Raw genomic sequence first — 20546 nt, 5'->3', positions numbered from 1 at the left:
TCCTGGATGCACTTTAGGAATTCTGCACCCTCTAAGCCTTTCACACTCTGACTGTCCCAATTTATATTGGGGAAGCTGAAATCCCCCACTATTATTACCCTATTATTTTCGCACTTCTCTGAGATTTGCCTACATATCTGTTCCTCTATCTCCCCCTGACTGTTTGGGGGCCTATAGTACACTCCCAGCAAAGTGCTTGCCCCCTTTTTGTTTTTAAGTTCTACCCATATGGCCTCATTAGAGGAACCCGCTAATATATCATCCCTCCTTACAGCAGTAATTGACTCCTTAATTAATATTGCAACACCCCCTCCCCTTTTACACCCCCCTCTGTCTCGCCTGAAGATTCTATACCCCGGAATATTGAGCTGCCAGTCCTGACCCTCCCTCAACCATGTCTCCGTGATAGCAACAATATCGTACACCCATGTGTTCAACAACAACTTCAGTTCATCCACCTTATTTGCAAGACTCCTTGCATTAAAATAAATGCCTTCCAGCCCTGCCATATTCTCTTTTGCCTTCACATATTTGCTCTGCCTTCCCAGCTGACTTGTTTTTCCCTCTGTATTTGGGCGTAAATCACCCCCTACTATAGCTCCACTCTGTACCCCAACCCCCTGCCAAGTTAGTTTAAACCCTCCCCAGCAGTGCTAGCAAACCTCCCCGCAAGGATATTGGTTCCCCCCTGGTTCAGGTGTAAACCGTCCGACTTGTACAAGTCCCACCTTTCCCAGAAGCAGACCCAGTGATCCAGGAAACTAAAGCCCTCCCCCCTGCACCATCCCTTTAGCCACGCATTCATCTGTTCTATCTTCCTATTCCTATACTTACTAGCACGTGGCACCGGGAGTAATCCAGAGATTACAACCTTTGAGGTCCTGCTCCTTAATCCTTCACCTAGCTCCATAAATTCTTGCTGCAGGACCTCATCCCTCTTTTTACCTATGTCGTTGGTACCAATGTGGACCACGACCACTGGCTGTTCTCCCTCCCCCTCCAGAATGCCCTGCAGCCGCTCAGTGACATCCTTGACCCTGGCACCAGGGAGGCAACAAACCATCCTGGATTCACGTCTACGGCCACAGAAACGCCTATCTGTTCCCCTTACTATAGAATCCCCTACCACTATTGCTCTCCCACTCTTTTTCCCCCCTTCCTGGGCAGCAGGAGCACCCCCAGTGCCAGGAAGTTGGCCGCTGCTGCCTTCCCCTGGTGAGTCATCCCCCTCAACAGTATCCAAAGCGGTATACTTGTTTGAAAGGGGGATGTCCGCAGGCGTTCCCTGCACTACCTGCCTGCCTTTGTTGCTCCGCCTGATGGTCACCCCCTGTGCTGCCCTACCCTGAGGCGTGCACAACTCGCTAAACGTGTTATCCACGAGCCTTTCAGCATCGCGCATGCTCCAAAATTCATCCACCCGCAGCTCGAGTGCCGCAATGCGGTCTACAAGTAGCTGCAGCTGGATGCATTTCCCGCACACATGGTCATCAGGGACACTGGCAGCATCCCTGACTTCCCACATAGAGCAGGAGGAGCAGAGCACGGGTCTGAACTCTCCTGCCATGACTTACCCCTTTAATTACTTTAAAAATTTATTCAATACCCCAGTTACAGGTATGCTCTAGGGCACTTTATTTACCAACTATCCCCACTACACCACAGAAATTTAACACCACAGAATTCAAGCTTGTATTGAAAAAAGAGAAATACTCACCAACCAATCACCTACCTGCTCCCTGGTGACGTCACACACTGATTACTTTTTACCTCTCTCCCCGCTGCTGAGTTGGTATGCCTCGCCTCTCTCCGGTTTTTATACCGGTCTCACCACACTGCTCCCGACTGGTCTCGGGCCTCGCTGGTCACCGGGTTTTCTCCCGAGCTCCTCCTCGCTGCTCCCGCTGGTCCCGACTGGTCTCGGGCCTCGCCTCTCTCCGGTTTTTATACCGGTCTCACCACACTGCTCCCGACTGGTCTCGGGCCTCGCTGGTCGCCGGGTTTTCTCCCGAGCTCCTCCTCGCTGCTCCCGCTGGTCCCGACTGTCACTCCACATGACATCGCCTGCTTTTGGCTCAGTGTTCATTGGTTCCTTACACATGTCTGAAGCGCTTTGAGACGTTATATAAATACAAATTGTTCTTGTTGGTGGTGCTGGGTGATTCCTGGGATCCAGCATTGCCATGGCGTTGGGGTGGGGGGGGGGGGGGGGGAGGACTCAATTTTCTCAAAATTCAGAAAGCCCGTGCAATCAAATTTAAAGGGAGTTTCTTCCATTTTTTAAAACTTCCATTTCATAAAATCGAATGGCCTATAAGGGACTAGGGCTCCATGGACAAGAGCAGAGTTTGTCCTGTTGGGATTTTTAAACTTAAAAATAATCTTTCTTGCATTTTCACTACCGAGCGAAAGAAATTAAAACATTTAAAGGCGGAAAAAAAAAGAAATTATGTCTTTTTTTTTTAAACTGAGTAAAATTAAGTAAAGTGCTGCTTGCAAGTTTTTTTCCCCAATTGGAAAAACTTCCTTCCTCAGTAATAATTTATATTTGCTGGAGAGACATTTTAATTTTAAAGGCATCAAATATCAATAGGATTTGAATCTCCTAATTACCATGAATCGATCATAAGTTAGTTAGTTATCCCCTCTCTCTTCCACAGGTACTTTTTATCATTCAAGTAAATTTGCAATACAGAGCCTTTGATTTCATATTGACCGTACCTACAGTGTGTTATGTACCTGGCCATTTTCAACCTATTGATAAAAGTGCCGGGAATGCCGATAGTCTGGGACTGTAAAAACCAAACTTTATGTAAATTGACTGAAAAATGTTTCGACTTTGAAATATATTTAAAAAAATCAAAATGAAACAGTGAAGTTTTTCTACAGTGGGGTCACGCACACAGACCATGCAAGGAATACGTGGGGCAGAGTGCATACTCTGGTAAGGAAGGATTATTTTAAACTAAAAAAACTCTTATTTCAACAGTCCTGTCCCCTCCACGGGGACTCATTTTGTCAGGAGGCCGAGACATAAACAAACAGTGCAGTTAATTTGCTGACAGGAGCTGCTCCTGACGCACTTGAAGAATGTCCCCCCCTTCTTGAATGGAACACTCCAGCAGCAGTGAGGAGCTTCCCTTTGTGACCAGACCAGGAAAAGGTTAAAACAGATGCTAAATGTGGCAGGAAGATTCTACAAACAGACTAACCGGGATGGTGGGAAGGGCAGGACTTAAAAAAATCATTTATGGGATGTGGGCGTCGCTGGCAAGGCCAGCATTTATTGCCCATCCCTAATTGCCCTTGAAAAGGTGGTGGTGAGCCGCCTTCTTACATAAGATCATAAGAAGTAGGAGCAGGAGTAGGCCATACGGCCCCTCGGGCCTGCTCCACCATTCAACAGGATCATGGCTGATCCGAATCTAGACTCACGTCCACTTCCCTGCCCTCTCCCCGTAACCCCTAATTCCCTTATCTGCTAGGAAACTGTCTATCTCCATTTTAGATGTATTTAATGTTGCAGCTTCCACAGCTCTCTGGGGTAGCAAATTCCATAGATTTACTACCCTCTGAGTGAAGAAGTTTCTCCTCATCTCAGTTTTGAATGGGCAGCCCCTTATTCTAAGATTATGCCCCCTAGTTCTAGTCTCACCCATCAGTGGAAACATCCTCACCACATCCACCCGATCAAGCCCCCTCACAATCTTATATGTTTCGATAAGATCGCCTCTCATTCTTCTGAACTCCAATGAGTCCCAACCTACTCAACCTTTCCTCATACGTCAACCCCCTCATCTCTGGAATCAACCGAGTGAACCTTCTCTGAACCGCCTCGAGAGCAAGTATATCTTTTCTTAAATATGGGAACCAAAATGGAACCGCTACAGTCCATGTAGTGAAGGTGCTCCCACAGTGCTGTTAGGGAGTTCTGGGGTTTTGACTTAGGCAGTCCCTCGGAACCGAGGATGACTTAAGGAGCAGGTGTGGTTTAACTGTCTACCTAATGAACAAGTTGCCGTGACGTTTCATGCATTTTCTAAGCCAGCGCTGCAGGAAACAAACGATCTCACAGAAACATTAAACAGATTTGCAAGCTGCCTCTGGCAATACAGGAAATGCCCGATGTCAGCACCTGCCTCTCTCTTCCGCTGAAGTTACAGTGGGCAAGTGGGGGAAAACCCCCATGGAACTGAAACGAAATCAAACTTCGACATAAAATTCAAAGTTTTAATAATCATAAGAATAGCAAAAAAAGATAGCTGGAACTCATTGCATGCAATTTAAAACCAGTTTGTAGCCTCGATCAATGTAATTACTGCTTTGTAAACAATTCTAGCTATTCATTATTTTCCACGTAATTAGCAGGCTGCCACAGGGGAAAGTGCTGCTCCCAAATTCAGCATAAAACTATTACATGTCACGGGTCTATACTTTCTACATTCCATTCAACTGTACAGTTCAATAACAAGCCTTTAATGGTGCTTATACAGATCAGAACTGTATAAGCAAACACTCTGAACTCTAGCAACTATCCAATTACCACAACTATTCTCGGTATCGATTATGCACGAAAGGGGGCGGATTAATTTAATCAGAGGCTGTGTGCTACAGAGAATGGGCGTGCAGCTATTAGCACGGTTTGCCGTGGAGTTACTCCAGGGGCCACAGGATTGCTCCTCTTTCGTAATGTCATGGAGAGAGTTTACTGAAGGGAGACCCACAAGAAGTACAATTGCCAATTGTTTTTTTTTTTTTTTTAAAAAGAGCATTTCTGGTTTGCATGGCGCACCCAAACGTTTGGCTATTGAGGATTTAAATTGCCCCACGATAGGTCCCGGGCTGTCGTGCGTGTGCGTGTGTGCACAGAAAGGGCGAGTTCTTATGCATGAGGGGGCCTATTCAGCAAGCGTATTCTGGGCCCTGCAAATGAGAGTTGGCGGGTATGCTTCACTTCAAATGACAAAGAAACTGCAGCCCTGTCAAACAAGGGCAGCAGGCGCATGGGAACACCACCACCTCCAAGTCACTCACCATCCTGACTTGGAAGTATATCGCTGATCCTTCATTGTCGCTGGGTCAAAATCCTGCAACTCCCTCCCTAACAGGACTGTAGCGGTTCAAGAAGGCGGCTCACCACTACCTTCGCAAGGGCAACTAGGGATGAGCAATAAATGCTGGCCTTGCCAGCGACGCCCACATCCCATAAACGAATTTTTTTTTAAAACACTGCAGGGTTGCGCCCTGTCTAACGTGCTGCGGCAATCCTCAATGCACGGTGACAGCGCTCAAATAACAACACATACGCACACAAAGTTACACAACAGACAACTGATCACGGCCTTCCGTACAACGATCACGGCCTCCATCGCACCGCCACCATGTGACCGTTACCAGCAACAACGCAGCACAATAACTGAGGGAAGAGAGAAGCATTTTCAAATAGAATAACTGCAACCTGCTTCTGACAGCAATGCTGCCGCCCCCCTCACACCACTTTCCCTTTATAGCTGGAGTTATTTGTCGGAAAGCTATGAGGAGCTAATTCGGAGACACTCACAGGAAGCAGAGGTGTCCATACAAGCATCTTTAGATTTGTTTCTAATTAATTAAAGTGATGTTCTTAACACGTTGACATCACAATATACAACATCACAAAGATAGCTCCATCTATAGGAGTCACTGTTGTAATGTAGGGAAACACTGCAGCCAATTTGCACACAGCAAGGTCCCACAAATAGCAATGAGATAAAGGACCAGAAAACCCGTTATAGCGATGTCGATAAATCAAGAGAACTCCCTGCACTTCTTCAAATAGTGGCATGGTATCTTTCACCGGAGAAGGCAGACAAGGCCTCAATAACGTCTCGTCTGAAGGACAGCGCCTCCCACAGTGTAGCACTGAAGTGGGACTTGAACCCTCACACAAGAATGCTACCACAGAACTAAAGATGACACCTTAGCTTCTAGTATGGTCCAGTGTATTGAAAAACTCCACATGTTTTTACACATACTTTCAACCTGCTGTAGAAACCTTGAGCAACAGGGACTCAAAAGCAGCAGAACAGCAACAGGGAACTATCTGGTTAGATGCTTCGAGGAATAGTGCTGCAAATGCTTGCAATTCACCTTCAATACCATTGGATACTTTGCCATTCAAAATATTTTCTTTCATATTTGCATAAATAATTTTCTATATTTGCAAAGATTAATGTTGCTGTAGTAATAACTGAGATCATAGAATGATACAGCACAGAAGGAGGCCACTCGGCCCATCATGCTGGCTCTTTGGTAGAGCTATCCGACTAATCCCACTCACTTGCCCTTTCCCCATAGCCCTGTAAATTTTTTCCCTCTTAGTATTTATCCAATTCCCTTTTGATTGTTACTAGTGAATCTGCTTCCACCACCCTTTCAGGCAGTGCATTCCAGATCACAACAACATGCTGTGTAAAAAAAATGTTTCCGCATGTTGCCAACGACCTTAAATCTGAGTCCACTATGTATATGCACACTGTGAATGAAAACCTGACCTTTCCTCTGGCATCTTCTCAAGGTACTGCAATCGGCAGCCTCACAGCATTAGGGCAGCCTCGCACCGGTTCTCCGGCAGTGGAGAGGGCCGCTGTTCAATCGAGCATAATGCACGTGGCCGAACATAGAGAAAGCTCTCCACTGCTCTCAAGTCCACTCAGACTCACAGGGGAGGAAGGGGTGTACCTTCTCATCCTTTAATCTCGCATGCAGACAGGAGCTGAAGTGGCTGAAGCAGAAAATCACACCGGCAATAACACGGAAGCGAGTGAGCCACTAAGAATTTAAACGGGCCCTGAATCAGCTGCTTCCCAGGATCCCACGTGAACAGGGAGCTGGAAAAAGCGGATTGTGGACGGTTGGCAATGAAGCATACAGGAGGCCACCGGGTTTCAGTTTGCACAGAAAAATAAACAGAATGTGATCCCAAAACACTGAAAACAAATTTAATTATTCGGTCACTTTGAAGCAGTGGCCTTAATGCAGGTTTTTGTTTTTGCATTCTCAGCTTTTTAAAGCTGTTCATCAGCTTTTCTGTGTTCTGAAGGCTCTTCTCGATCTTCCTTGCTGCAATGCTCCATCTCGCCCTCAATAAGCTCCCCACTGGAGTGGAGCTAATTTACAGAACAAACGGGAAACTGTTCAACCTCCATCGCCTCCAGTCCAGATCCAAGGTCGTCCCATCCTCTGTCATCGAATTACAGTATGCAGACGACACTTGCGTCTGCGCACACTCAGAGGCCGAACTCCAAACCATCGTCAATACCTTCACCGAAGCGTACAAGAGCACGGGCCTTACACTAAACATCCAAGACAAAGGTCCACTACCAACCTGCCCCCGCCACACAGTACTGCCTCCCGATGATCAAAATCCACGACAAGGCCTTGGACAATGTGGACCACTTTCCATACCTCGGGAGCCTACTGTCAACAAGGGCAGACGTCAATGACGAAGTCCAACACCGCCTTCGGTCACCTGAGGAAGAGAGTGTTTGAAGACCAGGACCTCAAACCCGGCACTAAGCTCATGGTCTACAGAGCACAGTGATACCCACCCTGCTGTATGCCTCAGAGACATGGACCATGTACAGCAGGCACCTCAAAGCACCGGAGAGGTACCACCAACGCTGCCTCCACAAGATCCTGCAAACCCAATGGCAGGATAGACGTACCAACGTCAGTGATCTCGCTCAGACCAACATCCCCAGCATCGAAGCTTTGACCACGCTCGATCAGCTCCGATGGATGGGCCACATCGTCCACATGCCCAACACGAGACTCCCAAAACAAGCGTTCTACTCGGAGCTCTGACACAGCAAGAGAGCCCCAGGTGGGCAGAGGAAACGCTTCAAGGACACCCTCAAAGCCTCCTTGAAAAAGTGCAACATCCCCACCGACACCTGGGAATCCCTGGCCCAAGACCGCACAAAGTGGAGGAGAAGCATCTGGGAAGGCGCCAAACACCTCGAGTCTCTTCGCCGGGAGCAAGCGGAAGCCAAGCGCAAGAGGCGCACGTCAACCCAAGCACCCCACCCACCCGTCCCTTCAACCACCGTCTGCCCCACCTGTGACAGAGACTGTAGGTCCCACATTGGACTCATCAGTCACCTGAGAACTCATTTAATGTGGAAGCAAGTCATCCTCGGTTCCGAGGGACTGCCTAAGAGAAGAAGTTCTGAAGACTGGCATGTATGAAAGCAGGACTTCCACAACAATATTAAAAAAAAAGAATATTTTAGCAACTATACAATTTTGTTCGATCGAACAGAAGAGTACTTTGTGAATAATAAATACTCCCCCTAAACTTTTCTTTTAAGTAAATCAACTATCAGTCACAAAATGTTTGCACTGCATCCACTTCTAATGAAATCTCTTCCCTAAATTAGGTCTATCAAGTCCTCACACAATGCTGTCTAAGAGACAGACAGATAGGCAGAGTATTGAAAATAAAAATGGAATTAAATTATTTGCACTGGGGCCTCGTGCTTTAATCCAGCAGATAAAAGTTCTGAAGCATTGCCCAGAAGCTGCAGCAACTTCAAAACCCGTCCTTTCTGGAACAGCTTTCTCTGGAATGACAGCCACTGGAATGCAGCCAGCAGTGGCTGGGAAGGAGGGCCTGTGAAGGAGTCACAGACTTGCTATTCTGGTAACAACTACACAGCCTCAATCATTGTTGGCTAACAGGGCCCACCTAAGTGTGGAACATCGTGCATACACCTGTCATTCTTAATTTTTCCTCATCATAGTTGACTAACAGGGCCCAGCCAGGTGTGGAACATTGAGCATGTGGTAAACCACTGTTACCGTTCACAACCGTTCACTATTGTTACACTGTTGTTATCACTGTTTACACTGTTGTTATCACTACACAAGGTTACCTCTTGCCACGCACGCTGTTATACCTAGGCATACCTCAGCTGACTCCGCCCATGGCTCCGCCTGCTTGCCCAGGTATAAAGGTGACCGCTTGGCTAGTATTCTTCCTTGTTGGAACCGATCACCCACGAGGGTGGGCTCTGTTATTTAGCCAATAAAAACCTATAGTTACTATCTTAACTCGTCGCTTTTCATGGAATGAATTGATAGGTATATCAGAGCATACATCTGTCATTCTTAATTCTTCCCCATGAAAGCTCAGTAGGAGTGCCCTAAAGAAATATTTTCCACTGGGAGGGACTGAGTGTTGGGAGTTCAAGGAGTTTTATTTTGACTTCCCCATCTCCCCAAGGGTGCTACCTCATGCTGGCTATGTTTCCACTGAACACATAAGTAACAACAGGAGATTCTTCATTTTGTCAGTGCTCTCTGTCCTTTTTTTGATTATAAAATTGTGGAAGTTGACAGCACAGAAGGAGGCCATTTGGCTGTGCGGTGGCTCCACTGCACTGTTCCTTCTCGGCCAATTTTACCTCAATGGTCCCTTCCAGAACCATTCCGTGGCAAAGCATCAAACAACCTTCTGCGTAAACAAATCTCTACTAACCTCTCTCCTGGCTCTAATTTTTGAAAATTGCTTGCCTTTTAGTTTTCAGTTCTGATGAAAAGGTATACACCCAAAACATTAACTTGCCTTTTCTCTTTGCAGATGCTAACTGCCCTGCCATGTATTTCCAACATAGTATGGGGTAAAAATTGGGTAGCGCCCCGAAAAAGTTAGCGCCCCCGCGGCCGATTTTCCCAGGTAGCGCCCCAAGAGGGAGGAGGGGCGCTACTGGAAATGCCCCGCGTCCCTCTTGGGGAGCTGCGAGCCAATATCGTGGCACTACGGCATGTCGCGCCATGGTACTGCAGGCCTTCCTCCCCTTATTAAAGGGGAGTGGCCTAGCGCAGCGCATCCCAGCGCCCAGCTGGGCCACCAGGGATCGGGAATGCCAGCAAATGAGCCAGGCACTCAAGAGGAGTGCCGGACTCACGGAGAGCAGCCGGCACCCCACGGGGGGGGGGGGGGGGGGTGCTTCACGGGGCCCAGGGACACCAACAGGGGCAGGTGGACAGCAACAAAAATGGCCGCCCGCCACCTCCCCTTTAACTAGCACTGCCCCGGCCGCAGGTAGGTCCCCCGACCCCGCCGGACATAGCGTCCAGTGGCAAGTTGGGGGGCGCCATCCAATTGCAAGCGGGCGCTGTGCACGGCGATGACATCAGCACTGGCGGTGCAGCGCCACGCGGTGCTAATGGTTAGCGCCGCCACTAACCTCCCGCCCAGGCGCTGGTTGATTTGCGCCCCGTTAGCGCCCTCTTAGGGTGCAAATCATCCAAATTTAGCCCCATGTGTGTGTATTTCAATAATGATTTAATACACAAATAACTTTTTAAACGTTACTGCTGACCAATTTATCCTCACCAGTAAAGGTTAATTTTGTGCTATTTTTAAGCACATTGGTCAAAAGCACTTGCCTTAAATTTCTGCCTCCACTATTTTAATGCAGTCGTCATTAACCCATTTAAAATAAGCAGGTTAATGACAGCATTAACATAGTGCAGGTAGGAAGTTACATGAATGCAAACCAATGCACTAATAATAGTGCAGACACAATGCAACCCACAAAAGTGAAAATACTGCAAGTGTCCATAGTTTGTAAATCGCACGGCAAACTGAAAGTCCATTACTAGAAAATTCAGTCAAGCGGAAGTTTTCGGTGCAGATAATAAGGTGCAATGGAAAGAGCCTCACTGAGGGCACCCTGATGGCACTGTGGTTAAACAGACCACATGTTGTGGTTCTGAGCTGGCACAGCAGCAAAGTGCCAAGATCGATACTTGGTCCCTGCTGGGTTAGCTAATCTTAGCCAAGTGGGGAGCGCTATATAATTGGCCTCAGCGTGAAGGGTGGCCTAAATCGAAAAGGGGAAAAAAAAACAGTTCTCAAGCTCAGCAATTATAAAGGTGCGATTGGTAGAACAGTGGGAAGTAAAAAAGGAAACAGCAGAAAAGGAAGAAGGGAAAAACAATAGTATGAATGAAAAAAAGAGAAAAGAGAATCAGTAGGGGAAAAAAAGAACAGCAAGAGGTAAAGAGTGAAAACAAGGAAACGTCTTCTGAAAACAGTTTAATTGTTCCACACTTTTCGTTGGTGGTTGGTACACAGGAGAAAGCTTAAATGATAATGCAGAAGAGATCCAGGAAAGAAGTGCAATCGATAGGAAAAGTCTGATCAGAATATGGGAACACTGGGATTAACCCCACCTTGAGCGCCAACTGCAGCACTGAAGCTATCCTTAAATCTTTATTTTTTTTTAAAAAGTAGATCATTTTACTGTTACTGACTCAGAGACAGTGACATTGTTTCACTCGCCAACAACAGCAACAACCTGCATTTATATAGTACCTTTAAAGTAGTAAAACAAAATCCCAAGGAGCTTCACTCCAACAAAATGTGTTTTTTTCAGGGTGAAAATATTGAAGGGGTGGGTGTAACATTTTGTGGAAAAGTTGAACAAGTGGAACATCACATTAGTGAAAACACATTGAAATCGGTTTGCGCCGGCCTGCAGGCGTGAACAGGGCACAGCGAACAATCTCTCCACCGGAACGGGTAGGCCTAAAGCCCATCCGATATTGGGCCTTGAGCCTCATTTACGGGTAGGCCACATGTAGAACAGGTTTCCCTGAACACAACCGGTGCTGGGCAAACCAATTTAGTAAAGGAGGCATCAAACAGCCATTAGTACCTTTGCGTATGCAAATAAGTGGCCCTGGATGCCTCTTTTGATGCCTATACCAATATGGCGGCGCACTTCTGGTGCAAAATTGGCGCGCGCTGCCAGTCATATTGGACGCTTTGGTGCCTATTTTATGCCTGCAAAATAGGCTCAACATTAGCGAATTTCTAGGCCCATGAATCTACCAGAGTCAATGTGGTATCAATGTAACACAAAAGGAAATGTCGCACAAACAAAAGCTACACTCGAGATTTTATTTACCGAATTTCTCAGCGGAGCTCTCCTCATCAGCTTCTTTTTCCGAGGTGCAGCGGTATCCCTTCTTCTTCAGGATGTTGCAAACAAGAATTCCAAGCAATCCTACGATGCAGAAGACTGGCACCAATGCAAACACAGCGTATTCAGTGTGCTTTTCCTCTTGTGCCCCCTCCTTGCTATCATTGGAAGACTTTGAGACATCTGCTTCATGTGGAGTCTGGACATTCCTCGCCACACGCAAAAGCCGGGAATAAACACCTGGCAGAAGCAAAACTGTTTTTAAAGTGTGGATTTGATTTTACTGCACACATTGAGATAATCATTTTGTGCATTTATTTAACTTTGTTAAAGTTCTTTGCGTAAAAAATTATTTTAATCATCCAGCGTTGCTATGACGCAAATGATGGGATTCCTGCCATCTGCAAGGCCGTATTGGGGCAAACCTATTCCAAGTCTCTGGTTTGAATGGCTTAGTTCCACTAGAAATAGTGCATCTACAGACAGCCATTAGGGAAGTTGCTTGTCACTTTTCAAGCAATTCTTAATTGCTCCAAGACATTAATACAAGCGACTTTGTCGCTGGTTTGCTTTGGATCACGTTGTTTCACTACATGGTTAACTCACCAGGAGGTTCAGTAAATGCACTTGCAGAAACTGCCAAAACCAAGCGATCACGTGATAGGTTGAAACTGATTCTAATTGCTCTATAAATAAGCAAGAGTGACGAGATACAGACAAGAGAAGGCACACGTCACATCCTCATGAGCTTTCTGCTGCTACTGACAACGCCACATCAAGAATTGTCTCTAACCTTGAAGATCTAGGTTTTGTGCATTAATGATGTACGTGGAAAGATTAACCAGAATGGAGTGGTCAGCAATTATTTTTCCCCACACATTATGGATTACTTGACATGAATCTTCTGTAAAGTAGATTCTCAATGGGAATAGAAACATCACTTGTAATGGGTAAAAAAAAAATCTGTTATCTAATGGGACAACATTGTAGATTGTATATAGAGGATGATTCAGTGGCTGGGCTCATTTTAATAAATATTTGTTTTTATTTCTAGTACGTTATCTCAGAACGTTTCCCCATCTTCCTCTCACTTGTCCACGTCATGGATAACCTTTAGCTGAGAGGACAAGCTAGAGATCGAACTAATAATATTTGCATAATGCGCAGATTAAACAAACACTTTGGGGGGGGGGGGGGGGGGGGGAAATTCGGTATCGCCCCATTTGGGGCGCCGTTGTCGGCCGTGCGCAAAGTTTAGCGCCTGGCGCTAATTATCGCCTCCAACAGCAAACTTGGCTTTTATCGCCCCTGGAGGTGATTGGAGCGCTAAATCAGGTGCTTCACACCTGTTTTAAGGCGCAAACGCCGAGGAATGAGGCACTACCTCAGAGTGCTGGCGCAGCAAGGAAGGGCCAATCAAAATAAACCTGCAAAGTGCTGCTCAGTACTCAAAACTCCTTCACACAGTGTTGAATCTCTCCAGAAGTCAGTCTCTCTCGCTCTCGCTCTCTCTCTGACTGCGTGGTGCAAAAATGTCACCGACAAAAAAAGGCAGGAAGCGGTCGCCTTTTAAATAGCGCTCCTAGTCCCTTTCTGACAGCATAACGCTCCCCTCAACCTGTCGTTGCTAGCGGCAGGCGGTAAGGCAAGGGGCACCACTCAATATCCAGTCCGGGGCACTGCGCACTCGAATGACGTCACAATCTGCCGACGCAGGAGATCGTGGCGGAAGTGTTTAGCGCCGCTGCAAAATGTCTAGTTAATTTCGCAAGCGGCGCAAACATCGCCGCGCCCGGGCGCTAGTTGCTTTGCGCCCCAATTGGCGCCCTCTTAAGGTGCAAACAACTGAATTTTCCCCCTTGGAATCAATATAAGGTTTTATTTTCACCTCAGCTTTCCCTCATCGGAGGTGCTCAGCACCTGCTGTGCGAGAAGAGCATCCCAATTTCCTGGTGAAGGTCGGTCCCCTTGCAGGGCCTTGCACTGGGAATGGGAGGGGGGGCAGGGGGGGGTCGAGAAAATGGAGGAGGCCTGCAACTGTGCCCCTGGCTGCTGTTATTGGGACCTTCTGGTTGCTAATGGGGACAGGCAGCCTAGGGCCCCAAGGCCTGAGGATCAGCCGTTAGGGGAAAAATCCAACATACATTCCATCGTCAGGGTGGCTTCCAGAACCACCACAGTGGACAGTCCCGGCGCAAGCCCCACTACCAGCTTTTTTATTGTCAATAATGAGCCTGTGCCGACTGGAGCCACAAAACTAGGTGCGGAGGTAAACCCCAGGAAATCCCAGGGCAGCGCAGTGGAGATGGAGACCTGGCATAACGGGTCTGTGCCACCATCTCCTCTTCACTGCATTGCACCTGGGAACTTAGCGTTCCCCAGTCGCGACAAAGAGCAAAATCTCAAAAGAAAAATACTGCAGATGCTGGAAATCAAAACAGAAAATGCTGGAAGCACTCAGCGGGTCAGGCAGCATGTTTGGAGAGAGGAAAGTAGGGTTAATGATTCAGATCTGATGACCCTTTCGTAGATGCTGACATTTAAAAAAGAACTGGATTCAAATTCACTGCTGTGATGGGTTTTGAACGCACTGTCTCCGGATCATTAGCCCAGGCCTCTGGATTACTAGTCCAGTAACATAACCGCCATGCTGCCGTCCCTGCCTTTGTGACCTCTTCTTGCAACACTGCAGCTCAGTTAAAGAACCCACCATATGGGGAACACAGAAGTGAACACGTTAACTACCACTTGATGGCAGAACACGAAGGTGCTTGAATAACTGAAGCCACCGTGCCACCCAAAACCAGTGTAAGGCTTCTCTTTACTCCAGTCTGATCCGATAGCTTTCCCAATACGGTTCTTGTTGTTTTGCAACCTTCATTTCCCTATAAAATAGGTTTCCTCTCTCCACTTATCCCCTTTGTAGCACCGCCCCCGTTATCCCCTAGTAACCAACAGAATCCAAAGAAATACTTGTACTTATATATAGCACCGCGTCACATCTTTGAAACATCGCAAAGCTCTTTATACAATGGGCTGCTTTATTTTACGAGTGACTGTGGTTACACAGGCAATCTAGAGAACAAATGAGAATACTCTCACTCTTTGACCTCACTCGTTCATATAACTTAATCATATAATCCGCATGGCATAATGCGCACCTAGAAAGGATCATAAAAATGTTTGTCTTGTTATATCAAAGCAGGAATAGCGAGCCATGGATTAATATAATACAGTATCATTGCAGGCTGTGATGAAACAAAATAGTAAAAACCCAGTGGAAATTTTAAAATATATTTAAAAGGCGGCCCACGATCAGTCTCTAAAGACAGTGGTCTGGATTTGGTGATTTTTATGCTTTTTGAGGTGTATTTTTGGTTGCCTTTTGGCCTCTTGAGCATCCCCGATTTTAATCGCTCCACCAGTGGCGGCCATGCCTTCAGCTGCGAAGGCCCTAAGCTCTTGAATTCCCTCCCTAAACCTTTCCACCTTTCTTTCCTCCTTTAAAACGCTCCTTAAAACTTACCTCTTTCTGCTGCAATATCTCCTTATGTGGCTCGGTGTCAAATTTGGTTTATAACACTCCTGTCAAGCGCCTTGGAACGTTTTACTTTATTAAAGGCGCTATATAAATGCAAGTTGTTGTTGCTGTGGCATGCCAAGTTATTTTGGGATCTTGTCTATAGGCCCTCACGGTGGCTTCCATCACAAAAACCCTAATCCTTTGTTAATGGGTGCTGGTTAACATAAGAGGAGAAAGATGAACCTCCCCTCCCAAAAGCTCAACAAGTTTATCCAATGAATGGATGAGCCTTACAGAATAGGAAGGTCCTATTTGCGACTAAGCTGATCTCAGCTGGGGCAGCAGGAGGGACCTCAGATCATCTCAGGAAGGGGAAAAATCATGAATAATGAAGATCAGGTATTGAACAAGGTACAGTAGAGAGTTGTGCTCATGGAACCGTACCCCAGCAAGGAGTCAACATCTTCAGACGGTAAGGAAATTGGCAAGGAAAGACAACGATGAAAGATTTCTCTATTATCTGACATTTTAATATAGATAGAGAACAGCAGCAGTATGTTTACTGTGGGCCCCAAAACTTAATTGTAGCAACTAAACTGGATTTTAGTTCCTCTTGGTTGAATTATAGAAGAAACTGTAAAATGGGAGGAGACCATTTTGCAATTGAGGCTCCATCTTTCAACATACCTTGTATAATTTACACACAGTCTCTCCCAACCATAATGTTCACAGGCGATACTTCCAAAAAAAGGAAACCCAGTGAAACGTTTCCCTGGAAAGATAATCCACGGAAAAACTCTAGCACATCAGTCTAATACTATAAGAACATAAGAAATAGGAGCAGGAGTAGGCCAATCGGCCCCTCGAGCCTGCTCCGCCATTCAATAAGATCATGGCTGATCTGATCCTAACCGCCAATCCACTATCACAGAACCATCTCCTGAATCTAACAGAATTAGACACACAAAATAGGAGCAGGATCAGGCTATACGGCCCCTGGGTCCACTCCGCTACCCACAGGGCCATGACCGATCCGAACCTAGACTCCTGTCCAAATTCCTGCCCGCTCCCCGTAACCCTTAATTCCCTCTACTTCTAGGAAACTGTCTATTTCTGTTTTAAATTTATGTAATGATGTAGCTTCGACAGCTTTTTGGGGCAGCATATTCCATGGACCTACCACCCTCTGAGTGAAGTAGTTCCTCCTCATCTCAGTTTTGAAAGAGCAGCCCCTTATTCTAAGACTATGCCCCCTAGTTCTAGTTTCACCCATCATCGGGAACATCCTCCCCGCATCCACCCGATCCAACCCCTTCACAATCTTATATGTTTCAATAAGATCGCCTCTCATTCTTCTGAACTCCAATGAGTAGAGTCCCAATCTACTCAACCTCTCCTCATATGTCCATCCCCTCATCCCCGGGATTAACGGAGTGAACCTTCTTTGTACTGACTCGAGAGCAAGTATGTCCTTTCTTAAGTATGGACACCAAAACTGTATGCAGTATTCCAGGTGCGGTCTCACCAATACCTTGTACAACTGAAGCAATACCTCCCTATTTTTATATTCTATCCCCCTAGCAATGAAAGCCAACATTCCATTGGCTTTCTTAATCACTTGCTGCACCTGCATACTAACCTTTTGAGTTTCGTGCACCAGGACCCCCAGATCCCTTTGTACTACAGTACTTTCCAGTTTCTTGCCATTAAGATAATAACTTGCTCTACGATTTTTCCTGCCAAAGTGCATAACCTCACACTTTCCAGTATTGTATTCCATCTGCCAAATCTCTGCCCACTTACTTAGCCTGTCTATGTCCCCTTGCAGGTTTTTTATGTCCTCCTCACTCACTACTTTCCCTCCCATCTTAGTATCATCTGCAAACTTTGATATGTTACACTCGGTCCCCTCCTCCAAATCGTTAATATAGATTGTAAAGAGTTGGGGACCCAGCACTGACCCCTGCGGAACACCACTAGTTACCGATTGCCAGTCTGAGAATGAACCATTTATCCCAACTCTCTGCCTTCTGTTAGATAGCCAATCCTCTATCCATGCCAGAATATTACCCCCAATCCCGTGATTTTTTATCTTAAGCAATAATCTTCTGTGTGGCACCTTGTCAAATGCCTTTTGGAAGTCTAAATACACTACGTCCACTGGTTCCCCTTTAGCCATATGTTACTTCCTCAAAGGACTCCAGCAAATTTGTCAAACATGACTTCCCCTTCATAAAACCATGCTGACTTTGTCCTATTAAATTATTATCCAAATGTCCTGTTACTGTCTCCTTAATAATGGACTCCAAAATTTTACCTACCACAGATGTTAGGCTAACCGGTCTATAGTTTCCAGCCTTCTGTCTACTGCCCTTTTTAAATAAGGGTGTTACATTAGCAGTTTTCCAGTCTGCCGGGACCTTTGCCGAGTCCAGGGAGTTTTGGAAAATTATTACCAATGCATCCACAATCCCTACCGCCACTTCCCTCAAACCCTAGGATGCAAGCCATCAGGTCCAGGTGATTTATCCGCCTTGAGTCCCATTATTTTACCGAGTACCACTTCCTTAGTGATTTTGATCGTGTTTAGCCCCCTGTTTGTCCCGTGTTGGGATATTCTTAGTGTCTTCTACTGTAAAGACTGATACAAAATATTCATTCAGTGTTTTTGCCATCTCCATATTTCCCACCATTAATTTCCCAGTCTCATCCTCTAAGGGACCAACATTTACTTTAGCCACCCTTTTTCTTTTTATATCACTATAAAAACTCTTACTATCTGTTTTTATATTTTTGGCTAATTTACTTTCATAATCTATCTTCCCTTTCTTAAATCAATCTTTTTGTTATTTTTTGCTGTCTTTTAAAGTTTTCCCAATCCTCTATCCTCCCACTAGATTTGGCTACCTTATATGCCCTTGTTTTTAGTCGAATGCTATCCTTAATTTCTTTACTTAGCCACGGATGGCTGTCTTTTCTTTTACACCCTTTTCTTCTCAGTGGAATATATATTTTTTGGAAGTTGTAAAATAACTCCTTAAATGTACACCACTGATCATGTATCGTCTTACCCTTTAATCTATTTTCCCAATCCACTCTACTCAATTCTGCTCTCATACCTTCATAGTCTCCTTTATTCAAGCTTAGCACGCTTGTTTGAGATCCAACCTTCTCACCCTCTAATTGAATATGGAATTCAACCATGTTATGGTCACTCATTCCAAGGGGATCCTTTACTAGGACATTTTTAATTAATCCTGTCTCGTTACACAGGACCAGATCTAAGGTTGCTTGCCCCCTGATCGGTTCAGTTACATACTGCTCAAGAAACCCATCCCTAATACACTCAATGAACTCATCCTCAAGGCAGCCCTGCCCAATTTGATTTGTCCAATTAATATGATAGTTAAAATCCCCCATAATTATAGATGTTCCCTTATTACAAGCCTCAACTATTTCCTGATTGATACTCCGTCCAACAGAGTTGCCACTGTTCGGAGGCCTATAGACTACGCCCACTAGTGTTTTTTTCCCCTTATTATTCCTTACCTCCACCCAAACTGTTTCATTATCCTGATCTTTTGACCCAATATCATTTCTCTGTATTACAGTGATTCCTTCCTTTATTAACATAGCCACCCCACCTCCCCTTCCTTCCTGCCTGTCCTTCCTGATCGTTAAATAACCTGGTATGTTTAATTCCCAGGCATTGTCACCCTGCAGCCATGTTTCTGTAATGGCCACAAGATCATACCCATATGTAGTTATTTGTGCCATTAACTCGTCTATTTTGTTACGAATGCTACGTGCATTCAGATAGAGAACTTTCAAAGATGTTTTGTGACACTTAGTTCCTGCTTTTGCCCTTTTTATTACTTTACCTTTTACTCCATACCTTCTGCCCTTCCTGGCATGCTCTGGTTTTCAATTTCCCCACTGCTACCTAAGTCTATGACCTTCTCTGTTGTCATTTTTATTATTTGCTCTCTAGGAACCTCCCCCCCACTAATTAGTTTAAAGCCCTCTCTACAGCCCTAGTTATATGATCCGCCAGGACTCTAGTCCCAGCACTGGCCAAGTGAAGCCCGTCCCAACGGAACAGCTCCCTCCTGCCCCAGTACTGGTGCCAGTGTCCCAGGAAGCAAAACCCATTTCTCCCACACCAGTCTTTGAGCCACGCATTTAACTCTCTGATTTTATTTGTCCTAGCCAAATTCGCTCGTGGCTCAGGTTATTACCCTTGTGGTTCTGCTTTTTAATTTGGCCCCTAGCTGCTCAAACTCCCTCAGCAGAACCTCCTTCCTTGTCCTATCTATGTCGTTGGTACCAACATCACAGAATCACAGAAACCCCACAGTGCAGATAGAGGCCATTTCGGCCCATCGAGCCTGCACCGACACATATCCCACCCGATCCCCGTAACCCCATGTTTTTAATCCCCCCTAACACTAAGGGTCAATTTATCATAGCCAATCATCCTAACCCGCACATCTTTGGACTGTGGGAGGAAACCGGAGCACCCGGAGAAAACCCACGCAAACACGGGGAGAATGTGCAAACTCCACACAGACAGTCGCCCGAGGCCGGATTCGAACCCGGGTCCCTGGCGCTGTGAGGCAACAGTGCTAACCACTATGCCACCGTGCCGCATGACCAACAATACTCAACCATGACCTGTTGCATTCTACACATCCCTTCTTATAGCGTTCCATAGATTGTTTTGCCATCTCAGTTTATATTTACCACTATAACCTTCAATCGTTGTCATCTACAGATATTCATCCAGTTTTAGAAGGAGTTATCAATACAGTATCAATTTAAAAAAGTCTATTTTTGTGTAGTATCTGGTTCTATATGCATAAAATCTTCTAATGCCTAATCTTGCTCGGCATTTACCAATTTTATAACCACGTTCTTTAGTGCAAGGTGGAACGTGCAACTGTAATTGTGACCTCTATACTGAACGGTGTGCATAAACTCAATTGCCTCTTTGAGGTGTGCTTATTGGCACATCAGCCCCCTGTGGCTCCAGGCCCCTCACCATTTAC

At 45.9% G+C, this 20546-nt stretch overlaps 1 protein-coding gene across 1 annotated transcript in view; it reads right to left on the bottom strand.

Annotated features, from left to right (window-relative positions):
* relt (RELT TNF receptor) overlaps positions 1-20546 on the bottom strand; it is a 96544-nt gene that overhangs the window by 41382 nt on the left and 34616 nt on the right. Inside the window, exon 7 of the mRNA XM_085999454.1 lies at positions 11961-12215. Coding sequence (XP_085855580.1) covers positions 11961-12215 — 255 coding nt within the window. The remainder of the gene's footprint in view (positions 1-11960; positions 12216-20546) is intronic.

This window comes from Somniosus microcephalus, chromosome 10 (assembly GCF_052327205.1).
Source record: "Somniosus microcephalus isolate GS21.2 chromosome 10, FLI_Smic_1.0, whole genome shotgun sequence".
Taxonomy (NCBI): Eukaryota; Metazoa; Chordata; class Chondrichthyes; order Squaliformes; family Somniosidae; genus Somniosus; species Somniosus microcephalus.
The sequence above is the reverse complement of the archived record's forward strand: the minus strand, read 5'-3'. Positions and strand labels throughout refer to the sequence as shown.